The 21,596-nt window shown below is 48.2% G+C and overlaps 1 protein-coding gene across 11 annotated transcripts in view; it reads left to right on the plus strand.

Moving 5' to 3' along the window:
• NAV2 (neuron navigator 2) overlaps positions 1 to 21,596 on the plus strand; it is a 796,404-nt gene that overhangs the window by 625,111 nt on the left and 149,697 nt on the right. For all 11 annotated transcript variants that reach the window (XM_027531913.1, XM_027531909.1, XM_027531911.1 and 8 more), the window contains 2 exons: positions 5,966 to 6,074; positions 8,434 to 8,823. In XM_027531913.1, the coding sequence (XP_027387714.1) occupies positions 5,966 to 6,074; positions 8,434 to 8,823 (499 nt within the window). The remainder of the gene's footprint in view (positions 1 to 5,965; positions 6,075 to 8,433; positions 8,824 to 21,596) is intronic.

Raw genomic sequence — 21,596 nt, forward strand, 5'->3', positions numbered from 1 at the left:
GCTCTGGGCTTGGGACACTTCACCTTAAATCTCCTTGTTCAGTCTTCAGATAGAGTTGCTTTCCAAAAAGAGTTAGAACTCTAAAATGTTTTGACTTTTTTCAAATTTCCTTTCTAGAAACACTGATTGAAAATTGTTCTGAGCATCCTCAGACAGTTGGAAAGAAGATTTCAGCATATTTCTTTTACCAAAAACAAAAGTCTAAATTTTATTTAAATGTAACCTAGCAAGGAGCGGCTTCCCTAATCATTCAGATGGTGTTAAGGAATCTGCCTGCAATGTGCGAGACCGGGGTTTGATTCCCCAGTTCGGGAAGATCCCCTGGAGAAGGGAATGGCAACCCACTCCAGTATTCTTGCTTGGAGAATTCGATGGACAGAGTAGCCTGGTGGGCTACAGTCCACAGGGTCGCAAAGCGTCAGACACAACTGAGCGACTAACACTTTCACTAGACAGGAATGATGATTAAAGGATGTCATATCATATAAAAACATAAAATCTGCAGTTGTCATACAGTTAATTCCACAAATATTTATTAGCGTTATACCGTCACAGTGTTCATTTAAAGACACAGAAGTAGCATCAGAATTGAATTCCTGCTGCAGCGCATTCTGAGCCACCGCTTTCCCTGTGCTTATCCCTGTTCCCAGCTCTGTGCCCTGCGTCCCAGCAACTTATAATCAGGGAAGTGAGTGGGAAGCCATATACTGAGCAGTGGCTGTTTGTTATTCTTTGCATATCATACCACTTCCTGGGTTGGGTTAAAAACTAAATCCATGTTTAAAATCCATTTATTAGACTAAGTATCTGTGACCGCCCCATTTTAATAGCCATGGCACAGCAGTGGAGTTGGTATGCAGCCCGTATGATCGACTCATCCACCCGTTTGACCATTAACTCTGAGTGTTCATTTCAGAGGATCTAAGAGGTTTAGCTCTTTCCCTCTGGCTCTTGCTGGCCGGGCACGTTGAGGAGACAGAGAAGTTTCCAGCCATTTGTAAGTGATCCATCTTGCAGCGGTTTGGGGCCCCACATTTGGGATTGATTTTACATTTCCTTCTCTCTCAGGTTTTAGCTCCCTTGCATGTGAGAACCTGGATGGTGCAGGAAAAGGGTCAGCTCTCAGGAGAAGGGTATGGGGGTTAATGACTGCTCAGGTCTCCACACACATTCCAGATCGTGTTCATATGTGCACACATCAAAAGAGTCAGGCCAGTGATCCAGCAGCTGGCATGGGTCAGACGTGTGTCTTGTGGAGGAGTGTGGATTCATGTCAGACCCAGGGGCTCAGTGAAATTTACATCTGAGAAGTGAGGGTGGCAGCCGGAGACCATTCCACGTAACACTTAAATTTCAGAGGGACGGATGGCAGCCTGTGATCTTTTCAGTCCTTTTTCTTTTCCTCCCCATGTCTCCTGTGCATCAGGACAGCAACCAAGTGAGAGCTCAGAAAGCCTGAGATGCTGTCTATGGGTTTGGGGACCAGAACTGTGCAGCCAGTCATGGCTAATCAAGCACTCTTCGGTGTGAAGTCGAAGGGTTTTAGTTGCTAAGGAAACTTTCTGAATCGGGATAACTTGTCTTTACATGTAAGAAGTGAAACTCACACGCGTGGCTGTGTCATGTGTGTGAATAGTCTTGTGGAGACATCACACAGCACTGTGCATGTATGAGGTTGAATTCAGCTTATCTACAGCCAGTCGCTTGAAATGACCACAAATGTGTGTGTCCAGGAATTGCCATTTATGAGACTCTTTGATCTGTTGCTTAGTTCTTTCCCCTTACTCATGCAAGTAGGTGGACTGTCCTGTGGTGCTCTACCATTCACACAGTTACAGGTGAGATATGCAGCTCAGATTGTAGCGTTAGGAGGAACCACACCCACTCCTTATCCAGTCCGTGAATCCCTTCTGTCATTCACTGACGAGTTGTCTTTCAGCCTCTGCTGGAATACTTCTTGTGATGGAAAAGCTATTCCTTCATGAGGCAGCCCTTCCATACCTAGCTGGCTTTACCTGGTAATGGAGTCTTTTATCCTTCCATTTCTAAATCACTGGACATAATCCAGCCTCCTGAAGCTCACGGACAATTTCCATTCCTTTCCTGCAGCAGCGTGTCCCCTAGCCTCCCTCTTCCAAGTAAAAACTCCCAGTCCTATCCGTGTTCCCCGTGTTAACACCCTGCCATCCTCACATCTGCTCTGTGTGATCAGAACGTGCTGTTCTCTCCATCGTAATGCCTGGCTTGGGAGGGGACTGCCTTGGGCAGGTGAGGAGAGTCACGGGTAAACATGGAATGGTTCATAGTAGATGGGCTTCAAGGGCCCAGTCATTTCCCTTGGGGCACTCTGTGTGTTTATTTTGTTCAGACAATGAGTTGGGACGGAGATCTTATACTGAGCCCATCTTCCAGCATGCAGAATGGGCAGTTTAGAACATCATCACCTGAGCAAGGCAGGTGGATTACTAGTCTGTGCGTCTACATTGCCCTTGGAATCTTTGAGGGGAGCATATATTTCCCAGTGGGACTCCTCGGGGGAAACAGTTCATTCAGATTCAATGAGCCCTACATTTAAGCGGTGAAACTCATGTGTGTGGTTGTATCATGTGTGTGGCTGTACAGTGAATAATTTTATGGAGACACTACGTCGTAGCTTGTAAGTATGAGGTTGAATCCAGCTTATCTACAGCCAGTTCCTTGAAATGACAACAAATGGATGTATTTAGGGATGGACGTTTATGGGACTATTTGGTCAGTTGCTTAGGGATATCACGTGTCATCTCATCTGATCCTTCTAACCTAAGGGAAGGACTTTTATCCCCATTTTACAGATGACATTCAGAGAGGATAAGTGATTTGTCCAAGGTCAAGTCGCTAAGAGTCGGACACGACTGAGTGACTTCACTTTCACTTTTCACTTTCATGCATTGGAGAAGGAAATGGCAACCCACTCCCGTGTTCTTGCCTGGAGAATCCCAGGGACGGGAACCCTGGTGGGCTGCCGTCTATGGGGTCGCACAGAGTTGGACACGACTGAAGCGACTTAGCAGCAGCAGCAGCAGCAGCAAGTGGCTAATAAGTGGCAATGCCACTGTGCAAACCTTTATCTGTTGGAGTGCACAATCTGTCCTTTCTCTTTCACCCTACACTGACCAGACATTTTTGGGGCAATAAATATTTCTTGAGCATATCTAGATTTGTGTGGGGGTTACCACGAACAAAGGTGAGTTACAACTCTGTGTCAAAGACCTTTGTCTTAGGAGACTTAACACAGGCAAATGTGTCATTAAGACGTCAGTAGGGACGTGGACATATACAGACCTGCCTCAGAGACATTGCCAGTTTGGTTCCAGACCACTGCAGTGAAGTAAAGACTGCAAGAAGGCAAGTCACACAGATTTTTTTTGGTTTTCCAGTGCACTTCTCTGGTGGCTCAGAGGGTTAAGAACCCACCTGCCAATGCAGGAGGTGTAAGTTCAATCCCAGGCATGATGCCCTGGAGAAGGAAATGGCTACCCACTCTAGTATTCTTGCCTGGGAAATCCCATGGACAGAACTGCCTGGCTGGCCACAGTCCACAGGGTTGCAAAAGAGTCGGACACAACTGAGCGACATGAAAAGCTGTGTGTTTCCACTATATTCTAGTCTATTAAGTATGCAGTAACATTATGTCTAAAAAAACAACGTACTCTTTTGAACAACGTACTTAATTGAAAAATACTTCATTGCTAAAAAAATGCCAACCATTGTCTGAACCTTCAATGAGTCATAGTCTTTTTGCTGGTGGAGGGTTGGAAATATTGGCAGAATCACCAAAGTGTGACACAGAGACACGGAGTAAGCGAGTGCCGATGGAAAAACAGCACCAACAGACGCGGTCAAAGCAGGGTTGCCACAAACCTTCAGTCTGTAAAGATCACAGTATCAGCAAAGCACAATAGAACAAGGTGTGCCTGTAAACATAGTTATTATACTGTTGTGCATGATTAAGTTAATTAATGAAGATAATTTGAAAACTGGTGCCTAGACTTAGCTTCATAATAAATGTTCCCTGCAGGGCCTGGAGCCATCCAAAAGATCAGTACCTTTTTTTGGCAGCCTTTACACAGATAAAATGTGGCCAAACTGGCAGTGAAAGATATTTAATTGATGGCCCTGTGGATAGATGCAATTACATTCCTCCAAAGCCATTAGGGGAAGGTAAAGTAGACATTCATCACTGCTTTCGTTTAAAAACATGGACGTTCGTATGTACTTTAAAGAACTGGGTGGGAAATGCAGGTCTGACTACTTTTCAGATAAGGGAAAAATGCCTTTCAAATTTCTCTTGGTTAGGAGCGGGGAGAAAATTGAAAACACTGACGTTTTCAAGGCCAGAGAGTTTGCTATGGCAGATTTCTTCATAGAATCAATCATTGAACCCAGCCTCCAGGCACCACCGTGTTGAGAATAACCTAAGAAGTGGTCATCTGTCTCAGAAGGAGAGTTAATTCTATGCTTTTTCTTAGCTGCCTGTTGCCCTGTTGATGACACTTGCTGGAAGTTCCACTTGGTGTCTGCTGAAATCCCACTTGCTGTCGCCCATGTGTACCATATTCTGTATGGAGCTTAATTTAGAAATACTGCTCAGTACTTGAAATAGTCATCAGCTTTAAAAGACCCTTGATGGTGGTCTTCTCAGCTCTCCTGAAATTACTCTGAGGGAAAGATGTGTGATTCCTCTCATCACTATTGTAGTTATTCAACTTTTCTTCTCCCCCCATAAGCCCAAACAAGACAGAATGGCCAGACACCCCCAGGCCGAGGCTTCTCTGAGAGGGGGTGTGGCTTCCTAGCTTGTATGTGGCCTCTTTCTCCTGGGCTGTTTGTGCCAGCTTCACCTCTCCAGACCAGTGGAGAGGTGGGAATTGTTGGGAACATTTAGTGGGAAATGTTGCCCAGGAATGGAAGTCCCTCGTCCCCCAGAGAGAAGCCTGACTCTTCTGGAACGTTGCCCACTCGGCAGCACCAGCTGGCGTGATCAGGTGGGCGCTGCACTTCGGGATCTTCATTTAGTCCTGCCACAGTCCACTGAGACCAGCACTGCCAGTGTCTTCTGTTAGGACCGTGGCGTGTGAAGGGCGGAGAGGGTGACCTCTCCTCTTCCTCGTGACCACTCAGCCAGGGAGGAGAGGAGCCAGAATTCAAGATGACGTAACAAATCAGGCCAAGAAGGCAAACCTCTCTCTGTAGAAATATTAATGATCAATAGGTGCAGATCTTTTAGCCACTACAAATGAGCCATCTATAATGTTGCATCAGGGCTTCCTTGGTGGCTCAGTGCTAAAGAATCTGCCTGCCAATGCAAGAGACACGGGTTTGATCCCTTCCCAGAGGAAGATCCCACATGCCTCGGAGCAGCGAAGCCCAGAAACCACAGCTACTGAAGCCTGTGCTCCACGATAAGAAAAGTCACGGCAATGAGAAGCCTGCACAGCACCACAGAGTGGTCCCTGCTCACCACAACTGGAGAAAGCCTGAGCCACAGTGAAAACCCAGCACAGCCCAAAATACATAAATAAGTAATGTTGGGTCAGTAGATAGCAGCGCCTACTATGGAGGAGAAAGCAAAAGGCCTTTCCCACTTCTGTGGGCAGGGCTCAGACCTAACATGTGTCTGTCTTTATGGGAGACAGTGTGGGAATGTGTTTACTGTCTCAGACTCTGTCTTTGTCTCATAAGCTAGACCTCACCTATTGCTGGAGGAACCTGCAGGGAGATGACAGACTTCTCTACTTAGGTTTAATGCCTTCCTTCGGGTATTCCTCCATCCATCCATTCATTCACTCGCAAATCCTTCTTGAGGATGTGTGATGAGCCAGGTCCCGAGCAGGCAGCATGGTTATGGTCATGGACACGACTGCTGTTCCCATGAATCTCCCCATCTACCTGAGAACTTAAACAGTCTTCACCTTTGTCTCTCCAGGGGAGGATCCCGAGGCTCGGCGACTGCGGACGGTGAAGAATATTGCTGATCTGCGGCAGAATTTGGAGGAGACCATGTCCAGTTTACGGGGAACTCAGGTTACACACAGGTACCTGGAGCGTGAATCACTTCCCTGAGTCGGCTGGTAACTTGATTATCACATGGCTGCTCCTGCCGTGGTGTGTTCCTGCTCTAGCCACATAAGTGATTTAGTTAATAATGGAATAAATAACCTGGATTGCCAATGTGCTGAAATTCACTGAGCATACCAGATGGCATGCAGAAGTGTCAGGAGCAAAAATCCATAGAGACGGATTCCTTCCCAAAGCAGGAGGGATGTGGCAGACCAGCTGCGTTGAAATTTCCCTTTGCTTGCGTTTTCCAAAATGATATTGGGCTGTTAAAATGAGCAGGTGAACTGTACTTGACCTGTGTGATAAAATGAGTAACTTGCATTCCTGCCTCTCTTCTGATCCCCAGCACTCTGTAACGCTGTTAGTCATGCACGTGTATAAAGCACGTACGGAAATATTTATAAAAGCGGAGGATCATGTTTAAACCACAGTTTCGTTGGATGAACTCTAGGATTACGTTGGAAACATTTATCAGCTTCTTTTCACTGTTGAGCGAGAAGGTGAAGAGGATGCAGCCCTGGGCATCCTTCATGATTTGGGCAGAACCAGGTTTTACGGTTTGTGTTTGGCCTTGACGATCAAGGTAGAGGCCTAGTTACCCCTGTGAGCTCCCAGGTCAGGGAGGTCTCCTTTGCTTCTTCAGTTTCAGTCTTTTTGATAAATGAACACAGCGGGAGATTGCTGGGCTCCCCCTCTGCCTGCAGCTTTGGCAGAATAGGATTAAGCACCATGGGTTCTTGAAGACCAGGGCCTAAACCTTGCATGCATGTGAAGTCGCTTCTGTCTTGTCCGACTCTTTGCTACCCCATGGATTGTAGCCCACCAGGCTCTGCTGTCCATGGGATTCTCTAGGAAAGAATACTGGAGTGGCTTGCCATGCCCTCCTCCAGGGGATCTTCTGAGCAGGGATGGAATCCACGTCTCTTATGTCTCCTGCATTGGCAGGAGGTTCTTTACCACTAGTGCTGCCTGGGAAGCCCACCTAAATCGCAGGGGTTCCCAAGATGAGAAATGTCAGGCAGGCTGCTTCCCGGATCGGAGGGAAAGAAAAGCAGCTGGGGTACCTAATTGGTTCCTTTCAGAGGTGAGTACCCCGGGGTGGGATGGTGCTGGCCTGGAGCCAGGCACTGGCCTACCCCTCTGTGATGAGATAAGTCACCTCCGTCCTTCCACCATCATCACTGAGACTGACTGAAAGTCGGTTCCAGCAGTTTGGTGGATTTCTCGGCTCAAGCTAAGATGCTGATCATGAGAGGAGGGAAAGCGTCCATGCTTTCTTCTGTAGGAAAGGACTCTCACTCTCTCTGCCTAGTTAACACATTATTGACAGGGGGATTTTTGTAGAAACTAGCACCTGTGGCCAGCGATTTGTTACATCAGTGAATATCGAAACACTCCCATCAATAACGTTCGGGTAACCAAAGACGTATTAATACCTCTCTGGTCGATTAGTTGTTAAGAGACCCCGTGTTTCTCATCTTGATGGTGTGGCAAGACCCGGGACGAGCTCAGTCTCCTGGCAGATTCAGACCCAGCTAGTTTCATGCGTCACCAGCCCAGACACTCATCTCTCATTTCTGGTCTTTTGCCCCCAAAGTTTAATTGTCATTTTGGACAAAAGAGGGGAGAAGCAAATGTGTGGGGGAAATGCATGTTACAGAGTGAGAAAATCAGGGCCCTCCCCACCTGCTCGGTCTGGAGAGAGCTGAGGACGTGAAATGTCTTAGGACCCCGGGGAGGACGGGTACCTCCCGCCTTTAGGAAGGAAGAGATGAAAGGCAGCATCCAAGGACAAGCGGGCAGGCGCTATGTCCCATCGTTATCAGTCCAGCATGGTCTGTGTCCCTTCCTGGGTTACAAAGAAGACTGGTTAAGATCATTTCTTTAAAGTAACTGGGGGCCTGCCCTGGTGGTCCGGGGGCTAAGACTCCATGCTGCCAATGCAGGGGGCTCAGGTTCGATCCCTGGTCAGGAAACTCGATGCCACATGGCGCAACTAAAGATCCCTCGTGCTGCACCTGCAACTCGGCACCGGCAAATGAGTGAATGAAAAGTAAATATTAAAAAATGAAGTAACTGGTCGTGGGCACTTGTACCACGTTTTAGGGGAAAAGTCCCCACTGGGCTTTTCGCAATGTCACTCAGGCATGCAGCTTCATCTTTTCATTTTTAACAGCAGAACTACACTGGGTGGTACGTTGGTACCTTATTTTTTGATCCTGTTTTGTATATGGGAAGTATTTCGTAGTTCTAGAAAAGAAATTAAAGAGGATGTAAACACAAAGACCGCTGGGCACATCGGGGTCTAACTCAAGGCCGATTTTATGTCTCTAGCACGTTGGAAACCACGTTTGACACCAACGTCACCACAGAGATCAGCGGGCGCAGTATCCTCAGCTTGACGGGCAGGCCCAATCCCCTGGCCTGGAGGCTCGGCCAGTCCAGCCCTCGGCTGCAGGCGGGAGACGCCCCCTCGATGGGCAATGGGTACCCTCCCCGAGCCAACGCCAGCCGCTTCATCAACACCGAGTCAGGCCGCTACGTGTACTCTGCCCCCCTGCGGAGGCAGCTGGCCTCCAGGGGCAGCAGTGTCTGCCACGTGGACGTCTCGGACAAGGCGGGAGATGAGATGGACCTGGAGGCCGTCAGCATGGATGCGCCTGGATACATGAGCGACGGGGATGTGCTGAGCAAGAACATGCGGGCGGACGACATCACCAGCGGGTGAGTACCTGTGCTGCTGCTCTTCTCATGGAGTGGCGGCCTGGCACCTGCCTTCTCTTCTGCGGGACTTCCTAACGTTCTCTGGAGTGAGGTGTTCGTCACTCAGTCATATCTGACTCTTTGCGACCCCACAGACTGTGGCCCGCCAGGCTCCTCTGTCTATGGAGTTCTCCAGGCAAGAATACTGGAGTGGGTTGCCATTTCCTTCACCAGGGGATCTTTCTGATGCAGGGATCAAACTGGGGTCTCCTGCACTGCAGGTAGATTCTTTACCGTCTGAGCCACCAGGGAAGTCCAATGTTCTCTGGGGGAGAGCAAACTGCCTTCCTCATGTCCTGTCCATGTCGAAGGCTGTGTGCTGTGGAGGGGAGCCTTCTGGGCCGAGAGACACACGACCTGGGCTGCAGTCCAAGCCTGGCGGTAACTCGCTGGGCGGTCCCAACCAGGCTCCAGACCATACTGTGTCAGTCCTTTAGCAAACCTTATGGGTAGAATCCAGACCCCTGAGCCTGGTGGGTCTGGCCCTTCAGTTCAGTTCACTTCAGTTGCTCAGTCGTGTCCGACTCTTTGCGACCCCATGAATCACAGCACTCCAGGCCTCCCTGTCCATCACCAACTCCCGGAGTTCACTCAAACTCATGTCCATCGAGTCAGTGATGCCATCCAGCCATCTCATCCTCTGTCGTCCCCTTCTCCTCCTGCCCCCAATCCCTCCCAGCATCAGGGTCTTTTCCAATGAGTCAACTCTTCCCATGAGCTGGCCAAAGTACTGGAGTTTCAGCTTTAGCATCATTCCTTCCAAAGAACACCCAGGACTGATCTCCTTTAGAATGGACTGGTTGGATCTTCTTGCAGTCCAAGGGACTCTCAAGAGTCTTCTCCAACACCACAGTTCAAAAGCATCAATTCTGCGGCGCTCAGCTTTCTTCACAGTCTAACTCTCACATCCATACATGACCACTGGAAAAACCATAGCCTTGACTAAACAGACCTTTGTTGGCAAAGTAATGTCTCTGGTTTTGAATATGCTATCTAGGTTGGTCATAACTTTCCTTCCAAGGAGTAGGGTCTTTTAATTTCATGGCTGCAGTCACCATCTGCAGTGATTTTGGAGCCCAGAAAAATAAAGTCTGACACTGTTTCCACTGTTTCCCCATCTGTTTCCCATGAAGTGATGGGACCAGATGCCATGATCTTCGTTTTCTGAATGTTGAGCTTTAAGCCAACTTTTTCCCTCTCCTCTTTCACTTTCATCAAGAGGCTTTTTAGTTCCTCTTCACTTTCTGCCATAAGGGTGGTGTCATCTGCATATCTGAGGTGATTGATATTTCTCCCGGCAATCTTGATTCCAGCTTGTGCTTCTTCCAGCCCAGCGTTTCTCATGATGTACTCTGCATAGAAGTTAAATAAGCAGGGTGACAATATACAGCCTTGACGTACTCCTTTTCCTATTGGGAACCAGTCTGTTGTTCCGGGTCTAGTTCTAACTGTTGCTTCCTGACCTGCATATAGGTTTCTCAGGAGGCAGGTCAGTACCTGCCTCTGAGGGCTGGCTGTTCTCCATTCTCCTTCTGCTGCAGCTGGTTTTGTGTTCCTTCTCATCAAGCTCTTCCCTGCCTCAGGGCCTTTGCACTGTTTCTCTGCCTCGGTCCTGTCACCCAGATCTCTATACTGGTTCCTTCTGGCTGCTCTGCCAGCATCTCTTTAAAGGGTCCTCCTTGACCTTTCAACTTCAAGTCCTATATGTGACTTGTCCCAGGCCTGTTCTCCATCACTGTATTTATACTCATTTGGAAGCTTATCAGTGTTAAGAATTATCCTGGGTGTGTGTTTCACTCACTCGTGTCTGATTCTTTGCGACCCCATGGTGTGTAGCCTGCCAGGCTCCTTCGTCCATGTGATTATTGTCAGGATGGGTTTGTATTTTATTGTCTCTCCGCCTGCTCCTGCTTACAGCAGTAAGTGCCATGATGCAGCAGGAGAATCCGGCTTGCCCACCACTGAATCCCTAGTGCCTTGTACATGTAGGAATATATAAACTTTGCTGAACTGGCAAGCACACAGCTGCATGGATGAAGGAGCAAGCCCAACCTCCCTGTAACATGCGAAGATAAGGGGAGTGAGGAGGTGATGTCTGAGCCAGGCCGTGACCCTGTGTGGCCTGAGGCTTGGCTTCCTGCGTTTGCCCCAGTTGCAGATCCCCGTGGAAGCTGAACAAGCATTCATCTACCCCGCTTGCCCGTGATCCCTTCATCTGTTAACCTGGCTTGCCCAGAAGTCCTTCAAGATCTTCCCCTCCTCTAACATTCTAACAGGTAAAATTACAGATAATAAAAATCAGGCATGATGATCATGCCATTCATTTTCCTGAATGTAGTGATCAAGAACCCCGTGGGTGAGTCAGTATTTTCTTAATAATAGCTTGTTCTCCCACTACGTGCCAAGCATTGTGCTTTATATATATTATCTTCTTCCCTCACAGCAATCCTTTGAAGTAGGTAATATCATAAATCCCCATCTTATGGAAGAGTAAACTGAGGCTCAGGAAGGTTAAACCACTTGCCCAAGTTGAGTAGTTAAGAGGCAGGGCTCAGGGCTAGTGCTTCTGAACGCAGCTCCTTAACCAGTGTACCGGCCCATCTTCTCCAGGATTTCATTGCCGTGTTGAGATAGCACAGCTACTTGAGTTTATTTCAGAATTGATTTACTTAGTTCTACCTGTCTGTCCAGAAGTGTTCTTTTATTTAAAGCTTACAGATAGGAGTACTTTGGCTTTCTGCCTGTTGCTTGTAGAACCATCCCACGGTGAAATCTTGGAAGACAGGCGCCTCCAAACTCTTACTGTGCAACAGCTTTCTGCTGCCCTCATAGCTGGGACAGTTAACGGTAAATCAAATGATCCTGTAAACTTAGAGCGTCATTTCGTGTCTCTAGTTTTACATGAACAGGAAAACAGTGTGCGTGAGCATGCGTGCCAAGTCACTTCAGTCGTGTCCAACTTCGATCCTCTGGACTGGAGCCCGCCAGGCTCCTCTGTCCATGAGATTTTTCAGACAAGAAGACTAGAGTGTGTTGCCATGCCCTCCTCCAGGGGGATCTTCCCAACCCAGGGCTTGACCCACGTCTCTCTTGTCTCATGCGTTGGCAGGTGAGTTCTTTACCACTATAGCGCCAGCTAGGAAGCCCATGAAAACAGTAATATCTGCGTATTACTAAAATTGCATATAATTTAATCTTTTAAATTATTTTAATAATTTACAATTAAATTTTTATTAAAATTAAAATAATTTATAGTTAAATTTATTTAATAATTATTTTAATTCTTATTGTTAAGAAGACCATTGGTATTCAGCATGGTGTCAGGGTTATCTTTATCACTTCCCACTGTGATATACAACCAAACATTTTGGGATTATTTTGAGATTTTCTTATTTAAAGAAACATTTATTCTCTTGTCAGGTCAGTCTTTTAATAAGTGAAGGCATGTTTATTTTCATGTACTACCAACAGTTTCCACAAGGTGGCGACATTGAAACACCCTGAACTGAACCTTAGGGATGTTACAGTGAGACATTCCTAGTCTCTTTAGCTATTCAAACCAGAGCTGTTATGCCTGCTAAAAAGCACAAATGCTTACGTTTCACTTCCTGCTTTGGGAAGCTTACATTTTTAGCAAGTGAGATAGCACTTAGAGCAAGTGTAGATACAAGTGTGGAAATGTAAGCAAACCACCCAATTATTGAAATCGGAGCACGCTGGTCTGTTTCCAACTCCCTCCCTCTCCCCCCACCAGTTACTTTTAATGTAGAGGCTTACCTGCACAGTGAAGAGAGGCGGCCCAGATGGCATCTCACACTCCTCCTAGTCGTGACATTCTAGAGCACTAGTGAAGCACGACTCCACTCTGTGGAAGTGCGTGTGAGTTTCTCCTTTGAGGTTCAGTTACCCGCTTGCCTTTATATGCAGAGCTCAGGGCACACCATTTAATGTCCTTTGCACTCCGTTCTTTTTCCTTTTATAAACATGACAAGGCTGTAGATATTGAAGGACCGGCCCTTTAGTCTGTGCTTCAGAATCTGCCCAATAAGCCAGATTGCTGAGGCAGCTGGTGTAGTGGAAAGAAAACAGACAAATATCAGGTAAGATTGAATCCTGCTCTACCACTGCTGAACTCTGTGACACTGAAGCCCGTTATTTAGCTTCCCGAAGCCTTGAAGCACTACAATGAATTTCGTTTCTAACCTTCTGCAGTTAGATTTCTCTTTGAGGTTTTATCTAATTAATGGCAAACGTCTGATGAAGACACACAGTTTCAGACAACGTTCAGATGTCATATCAGCCTCAAAGATCCCAGCACTTGGGAACCGTGAAATGACTACAGTTTTCACCCAGATGTTTGCTTGACTTAGTGGAAGCAGCCTTGATGCATGAGTATTCTATAAATCAGTGTGGAGGCTCTTTGAGGAAAGTTCTTGTAAAAGTTTACAGCAAGTTTATTTAGTAAGACTGATGTGGAAGTAAATTCTAGTTTCGGAAAACCCACGGCCTTTGTTTTTAAAATGACGCTGGACCTCAGCTTGGTCGAAGAGCTGTTTTTTGATGTCTCCAGCTCCTTGTCACTCCTGGATATGAACGCATGCGCACCTGTATACCATTAGGGTTTCCCTAAGGCGGGGCTGACGTTACGTGATTTCCATGGAGTTTACTAAGGAACTAAGGGCACACGCCTTTGGCCTCTGTGTGCGTGTACTCACTAAACCCTCCTATTTCACTTAGCATGTGCCAGGCATGTCCAAGTACTTTATAAGAAACCGCCTGACCTCACCACTTCATTTTATTAGACTGATAAATTGGAATTCAGCTGTGGTTAGTGGAAAAGGAATTAAAAGTAACAGACGTAGATGTCTCTTACTAAGATTTGGTCTGTGAAGCCGATCCATCTACTCATCTTCCCAAACTTCAGCGCGCCATATGGTATAGATGGAAATTAAAGGGACAGACTTAGAGTCCATATGTTTGGAAAGTTTTTTTTTTCTTTTCAAAGGAGTCGTTGAGTTGTAATAATGTTCCATACTATGAATATACCTCCCTTCCTGGAAAAAAAGAAAAGACCATTTAAATTCAACATCAGAAATTTCTCTAAGAGTCTTTGATGGCTTTCCATTGCCTGTGGGAACAAATGTCAACTTCTTAACAGGGAGGCTGCTGATGGTCTTTCCCTTAGCTGCCCTCCCAGCCTGCACCCTGGCCACGTCGGTCCTCAGGTGCCCCGTACTCCCCAGTGTCCGGCTTGTGCTGTTTGTTACCCACGGTCGTCTCCTGCATTTGCAAAGCCTTGTGCCATAGGACCTGTCTCTGTCTCCCTGGAATTTCTTTCCCCTCAAGCTTATCTGACTTTTCAAAACAGAAAAACCTCCTCTGTGGTGCGCTCCTAGACTCCCTCAGGCAGAGCCAGCTCTGCCTCATTTCTGGTGGCCTTGATCCACACCCAACCTTGCGCTTGAACCTTTTGCTTTGCACAGGAAGTGTTTGAGGGGGACTGTGTTGAGGAAAGAGTATGGTCTTGAGAGGCAGGCAGATTTGAGATTTAAACTTGCCTCTGCCAAATGAGGGCTTCCCTCATAGCTCAATTGGTAGAGAATCTGCCTGCAATACAGGAGACCCTGGTTTGATTCCTGGCTCGGAAAGTTGCCCTGGAGAAGGGAAAGGCTACCCACTCTAGTATTCTGGCCCGGAGAATTGCGTGGGCTGTATAGTCCATGGGGTCGCAAAGAGTCGGACACGACTGAGCGACTTTCACTTCTGCCAAATGAACTAAGAACAAGTTTTCATTTGAGAATTAGACACAGACCCTGAGGATCGCCTGGGAGAGTCCCGGATACTCAAGAACCGTCACGCACAACGTGTGTGTGCGTGTCTGTCCTCCGCCACACGTGGAGCTCCCAGAAGGCAGGCAGTACCCGTGATTTGTCTCAGATTCTAGCACAAGTAGGAATTTAACAAATATTTTGTGAATGGTCTGTCCTTCATGCCTACCCTCACAGGACTCTGGGCTTATATAACTTGCCACCACCAACTGTGTTAGGCAGTCATTCTATTTACAGAACACTCAAGAGAAAATCAATTTAGCCTCTGGTATTTCTTTTCAGTGCAACGCATAGCTCCACCTAGTGGCGCATACAGGGTGTGATGCAGTGGTTTTGATTGCTTCTAACTCAAAGAATCATTTTATTGGTTTACAACTCAGAGCTGGTGTTATTCAAGACTGAGAGAGTGGAGAGTGTAGTGTGTAGTGGTTGGCTCCTCTTTGAATGTGGCCTGGCCAGAAGTCTAGTGCAGGAGAGAACACGGGGCTGTGAGCAAGTACATCTTCAGAGTTGGCTTTTCGATGATGGCAGTCTTCTCTGCTGGGTGTCAGGGGTTACTCCATCAACAGATGCCACACATGCCTGCTGGGAGACTTCACCCCTCTGAAGCTGAGGAACCCGTCCTCACGAATCCTTACCCCTCCATAGAAATGTCATGGCATGTCTTCACTCCAGCTGTGATGACAAAATACCATAGGCTGAGTGACTTCAATAACAGACATCTGCTTCTCATAGTTCTGGAGCCTGGAAGTTCATGATCAAAGTACCAGCATGGTCACGTTCTGGTGAGCACCCCTTGCTGGCTTGCTATGGTCCTCCCAAAGCAGAGAGAAGCAGGTCTGGAGTGTCTTCCTCTTCTAAGGGCCTTAATCCCACTTGGGGGCCCCCACCCTTGTGACCTCTTCAAATCCATTTAACTTCCAGAGGCCCCATCTCCAAATACCATCAAACTGGTGACTAGGGCTTCACCATATGATTTTTCAGGGGTGGGGGAAACACAGACATTTAACCACACAGGGTGTTTTATGCTTCCGTGCATCCTTCTCATGCATAGCACCCTGTGTTGCCTTTCCCATCATTGCTTGCCAGGTCACCTCCTCCAGGAAGCCTTCCCCGATTCTATCCAGGCAGAGCCAGTGATTCTTTCTTCTGGGCTCTGATCATCTTCGACATACCTGTAATAGCACTGACAGCATTGCACCAGAATTATTACACATATATAATGTGTGTATAAAATCAAACCAGGCATCCATACAAAACACCTTTTCAGATTGTTTCAGTACACTGATTATGAGAAACGGACAGAGCCCATGCCTGTTACCAGCTCTTAAAGGTCAGAGTGCAGTCTGTCTTACGGGCTCCCCTGTCTGCATTGGCTAGCACAGTGCCTGTTCCATAGTAAGTGACCAGTCGATACCCACTGACTAAAGGCTACAGGGACCTTCAGTGAAACAAGAGCGGTCACAGGCCTCTGAAAGAAGATGCGCCTCAGGTTGAAGCCCCTTGAGCTTGACGCCCTGGCCACATGGTCTTCCTTTCCATGGCTCTATTTATTCCAAACCTGTGCCTCCCTCAATCCCAGCGAGCTGGACACCGACAGTGCAAGGGAAAGAAAGTACGAAGGCCATACGCCATGGGGACGGGAGCGAAGGTGCCCTGTTCCTCTCTTCCTTCCTTCAGAGACCATCTTGGGACAAATGAGGGAAGCATTTCTCATCAAGTCAGCATAGGATACAGCCGGGCTCTTTCTTCTCTGCTAAATGTTTCTCTTGGTCTTTCCAGGCCAGACCTGAAGTCACCTTGACAGGCTGTTGTTCCTGGCAAACTGATAGGGAAGGAAGCCAAAACACTCCTTTTGGCCAAAATGCATGCCAGAGCCAAGAGAAACAGTTTTAGGTGAGGCTGTCCTGAAAGGCGCTAAGTCATGATAGGGTCCAGCGGATGTGGCAGGTACCTCTGAGACTTGAAAAGGTGGGCTCATGTTTCTCCAGGTTGATCCCTCTGAAGTGATCTTGGTTTTGGGGTTCCTGGAAGGCTTGGGAGTTCCAGGTCTCCCGTCGGACACTGGTCAGGTCTCAGTGATGTTCAGGAGGCTGAACTGCCATGGAAAGGTGGAGACTGCTGTCTAGACAGATCTGTAGGGCCTTGGGCAGACCACTTGTCCCTAATGCCCTGCATTCCTTTTATACACACTCACACATCAAAAATCCAGGGAGCTCCCTAGCGGGCCAGTGGTTAGGACTCTTTACTTTCAGTGGGGAAGGCACAGGTTCAATCCCTGGTTAGGGAACTGAGATTTTGCAAGTCATGTGATGTCAAAAAACAAAAACAAATTGCAGTGGTGCTCCAGCGTGAAGCCTTGGGCCCGGGGTAGCCCAGTGTGCCAGTGGTGGAACTGGGCCAGTTCCCAGTCTTTCAGCCTCTCTGTTCCTCCCTGCTTCCCTTGGTGTTTCCTCACTTCCCTTGGTGATTTATACAAGTCTTAGCAGTGTATGAATTCACAGAAACCAGGAATGCTTGGCCCCTTCTGATACTTTCCTTGGTGTTAAAAATCATAGGCAAACCCTGAGCGAGCACAGGGGGTTGTGCAGCGGGCAGGATTCATTTCCCGAAGTGTCGGTGAGCACACGCCAGCTCTCCTCACCTGGCTGTGATGTCATCTGACCCGGGCAGCGCTGCGGACTGATGGCCCTGGCTACCAAGATGAGTAGTCTGTCCCCAGTGGCTGGGGCAGCATTGCTTTTGAGCACGTCTTCTTCCCCACACCGCAGACTTGCTTGATTTACTGAGTGTGGGCAATCACTCAGCCCTTGTAGGCAGCTGAGCAGGCAGTTTAATCAGAGGAGAAAGAACAGTTGAGCTCAGGACATGGTGAAAGTAGAGAAATTCTCCAGCTTCCCAAGCCTGCTCGCGCCACTGTCGGCAGTGACGATAGATTTAGCAGGCAGAGGACAGAACGCAAAAAAAGATTTCCTGGAGAACAGCCCTGTGGAGAAATGAAGTGTGGTCCAACTTTGACATGGGCAGCTCAGACCGTTACTCATAAGAGCAAATGTTGGCTTAGTAATTTATGGGGAAGAGAGGGGGAAAAAAGTGGGGGGAGAGGGGTGCCTTGTCTTCTCAGGAAAACTGGGCCCCGACTGCTTGGGAAATTCCTAGCTTGCTTTGAGATTTGATCCCTTCCCACTCCCACCCCTGACCGCAGAATCCTGCAGGGAAGGAAGGGGAGGAGTGAATGAAAGTGGGCGCTTTGGAGAGAAGAAAGTCTTCTGAAGGGACTGCCCGCCGCCTGCTTGCCCATCCTCAGCGACATCCTCCCACACATGGGCTCCCCTGGACCTGGAAACCCTTCCTGGGGCCTGCCTTCTGGGGAGGCTCCAGGCAAAAGGCAGTAAATTGCCATTTAAAAAGTGTTTACGGAGTTGGTTGTGTACTGGAGACTGTGCCGAAGACAGGAAGGCTGAGGGAAATGAATGAGATGCAGAGCATCCCTGAGGATGCTCATGGAACAGGCAGGTGACAGGTCAGTGTCAGGGCGGGGAGCTCCGGAGAAGGGAAGCTGCAGTGCCTTCCAAGAGGACAGTGAGTGGAGACGAGGGTGTGCTGGGAGCTGGGGGCCGTGGCACGAAGGCCAGCCTGGCTGCTCTGCTCTGGGCTCGGTGCCCCGGAGCACGCTCCCGGGCCCGTCTCAGAGCTCTTGTGTGGCTTCAGTGAGTTCATGCCCGTGAACTTGGCCCAGAGTCTGCGTGGACAGAGCACTCAGCACTGTGTGTGGTGTCCCCTACCAGCAGCAGCTATAGCTCCTTCAGGACCTGTGAGCTGAGCCTTGAAGGATAAGCAAGCAGCCAGGCAGACCGAGGTCAAGAACGAAGGCATGAAGACATAATGGGTGCGGGGTGTAGTTCTGTAAGAGTGGTGCGTTGTTTGGGGGTGGGTTGGCTGGAGATTCAAGACGGGTGGGGGTGGGCTCAGGCCAGGAGCTCTCAGAGCCCAGGGTCGGGTGACACAGCTCTGGGTAAGGCCAAGGCCCCAGGAATGGGGACATGGGGTCAGAGAGACTCTCTCCTAAAACTCCGCCTGACCTGGGGGCATGGAGGCGCCAGAGAGTCAAGGCCAGCTCCCGGGCTCCAGCCTGCGCAGCATTGTCTGAAATAGCTGATGTCTGTCCATCCTTTGCCAGCTTGCCCTCTTGCCTCTTGGCACCGCTCACTGCCCTTAGACTGTCTCAGGCCTCCAGGCCACCCCCGGACCAGGGCCGGCTGAGTGTTTCAGCAGAGTATGTGGCAGCCTCTGGAATGTAGTTCCCTGGGCTTTAGGAAAACCCCACTCCCACAGCCTTCCAATTCTTGCCCTGGAGAATTGCTCCAGGCCCAAGGGGGAGGCTGACCTGTGCTCAGTAGTTAAGTCTAACCCAAGACAGATGGTGGTAAATGTTCACAGTGGGAGGCAAGATGTGGGGGGTCTGACAATAGGGCAGGCCCCGAGGGGACCTCTTCTGTTCTCACTTTCTTCTCTGGGGACCAGGCTTCCCTCATCTACAGATGAGAATATTAACGCCTGGAGTTGCGGTGACCGATTGAATGAGGTGACATGCGCAGAACTGCTAGACCCTTCCACACCGTTCTCATAATAGTGATGGTGTTGCCCAGATTAAATGGGATAGGATGCACATATAATACCCAGTTCAGAGCCTGGTGCGGGGTAACAGTATGCACTATATCCCATTCCCTTCTGCCCTTCTGTTGGAACAGACTTCCTGCCCTTCACAGGGCTCTTCGTTGGTGAGCATCATCAACGCAGCCGCTTTGGCCTTACTCAGATCAGCCCCACGTATCCAACCAAGGGAAAGTCTCCATTAATCTGTGCTGCAAAGAGACTGCATTTTTAATTATTTCAAGTCAACACATTTTTAACGAGGGTCTCCTCCATCCCAGGCCTTGCTCTGGGGTCTCTGACCGACAGGATCAGTTCTCAGGCTGACCATGTGGTACTCCTTCTTTTGCGATCTCACTTTTGATCAATATAGGTCCTCGTCAGGATAAAGCGGGGACTGTGAGCTCACAGTTACCAAAGGATGCTTACACATGCAGGAAAAACATATGCCTACTCCGCAGCTCTCGATGGATGATGGATTAGGGGCCAATGTATATCACACATCTTCTGTGTGCCAGGTACTATATATATTCCTGAACTTTATAGGATGTTTTCATTTTACTAATAAGAAAAATGAAGAGCCAAGAGGCTGATTGTTAACTTCATTGCTTTTAAGCCCATGAACGAGATTTTTAACAGATGGCTGCCCTTCCCTTCTTTCCCTTCGTGTGCCGGCATTTCATTGTGATCTTGGTTCCTCTATTTGTTCTAGTAGAGTATTTTCTGCTTTCTTCAGGACTACCCTCTCTAGTAGAGTCTGCAGGCTCCTCTGTCTCTACTCAGTGTTTTGCAAAGGTACCTTTTTTAAAAAAATTCGTTCAATCGTTTACTTATTTTTGGCTGTGCTGGATCTTCGTTGCTGTGTGTGGACTTTCTCCAGTTGCGATGAGCAGGGGCTACTCTCTAGGTGTGATACACGGGCTTCTCATTGTGGTGGCTTTTCTTGTTGCGGAGCTCAGGCTCTACAGTGAGCTGGCTTCCGAAGCTGCAGCACGTGGGCTCGGGAGTTGCGGCTCACAGGCTCCAGAGGGCGGGCTCAGTGGTTGTGGCACATGGACCCAGTGGCCCTGTGAATGTGGAATCTTCCCAGACTAGGGATCGAACCTGTGTCCCCCGCCTTGGCAAGCAGATTCTTGAACAATGGACCAGGGAGATCTGCAAGCGTACCTTGAGCGGAGAGATCTGTGTCACAGGTAGACCCGAAGGTCCTCTGTATTTCCTGTTTAGCCTTTGCATGGCTCTCATCTAGAAAACCCAGTCTCATTTATCTTTGTCTTCAGCTTATAGAGCACCGAAAGCACCCTTTCCAGCTATTTTGCAAGGGCCAGCAGCTACAGAGTGGCTCTACAGATTTATGATGGCAAGGTTGGAGGCCACCAAGCTCGAGTTGAGGTAAAGATGAAAAGAACCATTTGGACGAGGTTGGGAGTATTTTGGCCCTAAAATAGACCATATGTGCCTGAACTGAAATCAAGATAAGAAACTGAAATTTTGTTGAGAACTCATGATCCTCTCACCATGCTGCTCTGGAGACATGGTCGAATGGAAGAAACTTGAGATTCATGGTCAGAAGATCTGACCTTCATATTCCTTGTGTGACCTTGGCGAATTGGGTTCCTTTTCTAAGCCTGTTTCCCACTTATTCAGTGATAGCCTGCTTCTTCAGTGTACAGAAAAAGAAAGGAGATAGTGTTTTGAAAGCGTTTGGCACATACGGAACGGTCTTTCCTTTTGGGGTTTTGGAATCATCGCCTCTATTTGCTTTCCTGCTCTTTTATCCTACTTAGAATGTTAATTAAGATGAGGTAATACCATTTCTTATTCTTAAGCACGATAGCCAGATACATGCTAAGTGGGTGAGAGTCTGTCTGTGTATTAGGGTTCGTCAGAGGAAAAAACGGTGTTGCATCTCAAGCCCAAAGACAGCCTAGAGGTGGAATTTTCTCTTCCCTGGGAACATCTGTCTTTTATTCTCTTTTGACTTTCAACGGATTAGATGAAGCCTACCCATATTTTGGAGCATAATCTGCTCTACTCAAAGTGTACTAGTTTAAATGTTGATCCCCTCTAAAAAGCAGCTTCACAGCAGTATCTAGGCTAATATTTCCCCAAGTGTCTACGTATCACAGCCTAGCCGAGTTAACCCATAAAATTAACCATTACAGCCTGCCAGCAGGCTGTGTAGTGTGATCAGTAGGAATGAGTCATCTGGGTCAGGAGGCAGCTTACCTGTGGTCTAGAGACAAAGAGCAA

The sequence above is a fragment of the Bos indicus x Bos taurus genome, chromosome 29 (genome assembly GCF_003369695.1).
Source record: "Bos indicus x Bos taurus breed Angus x Brahman F1 hybrid chromosome 29, Bos_hybrid_MaternalHap_v2.0, whole genome shotgun sequence".
NCBI lineage: Eukaryota > Metazoa > Chordata > Mammalia > Artiodactyla > Bovidae > Bos > Bos indicus x Bos taurus.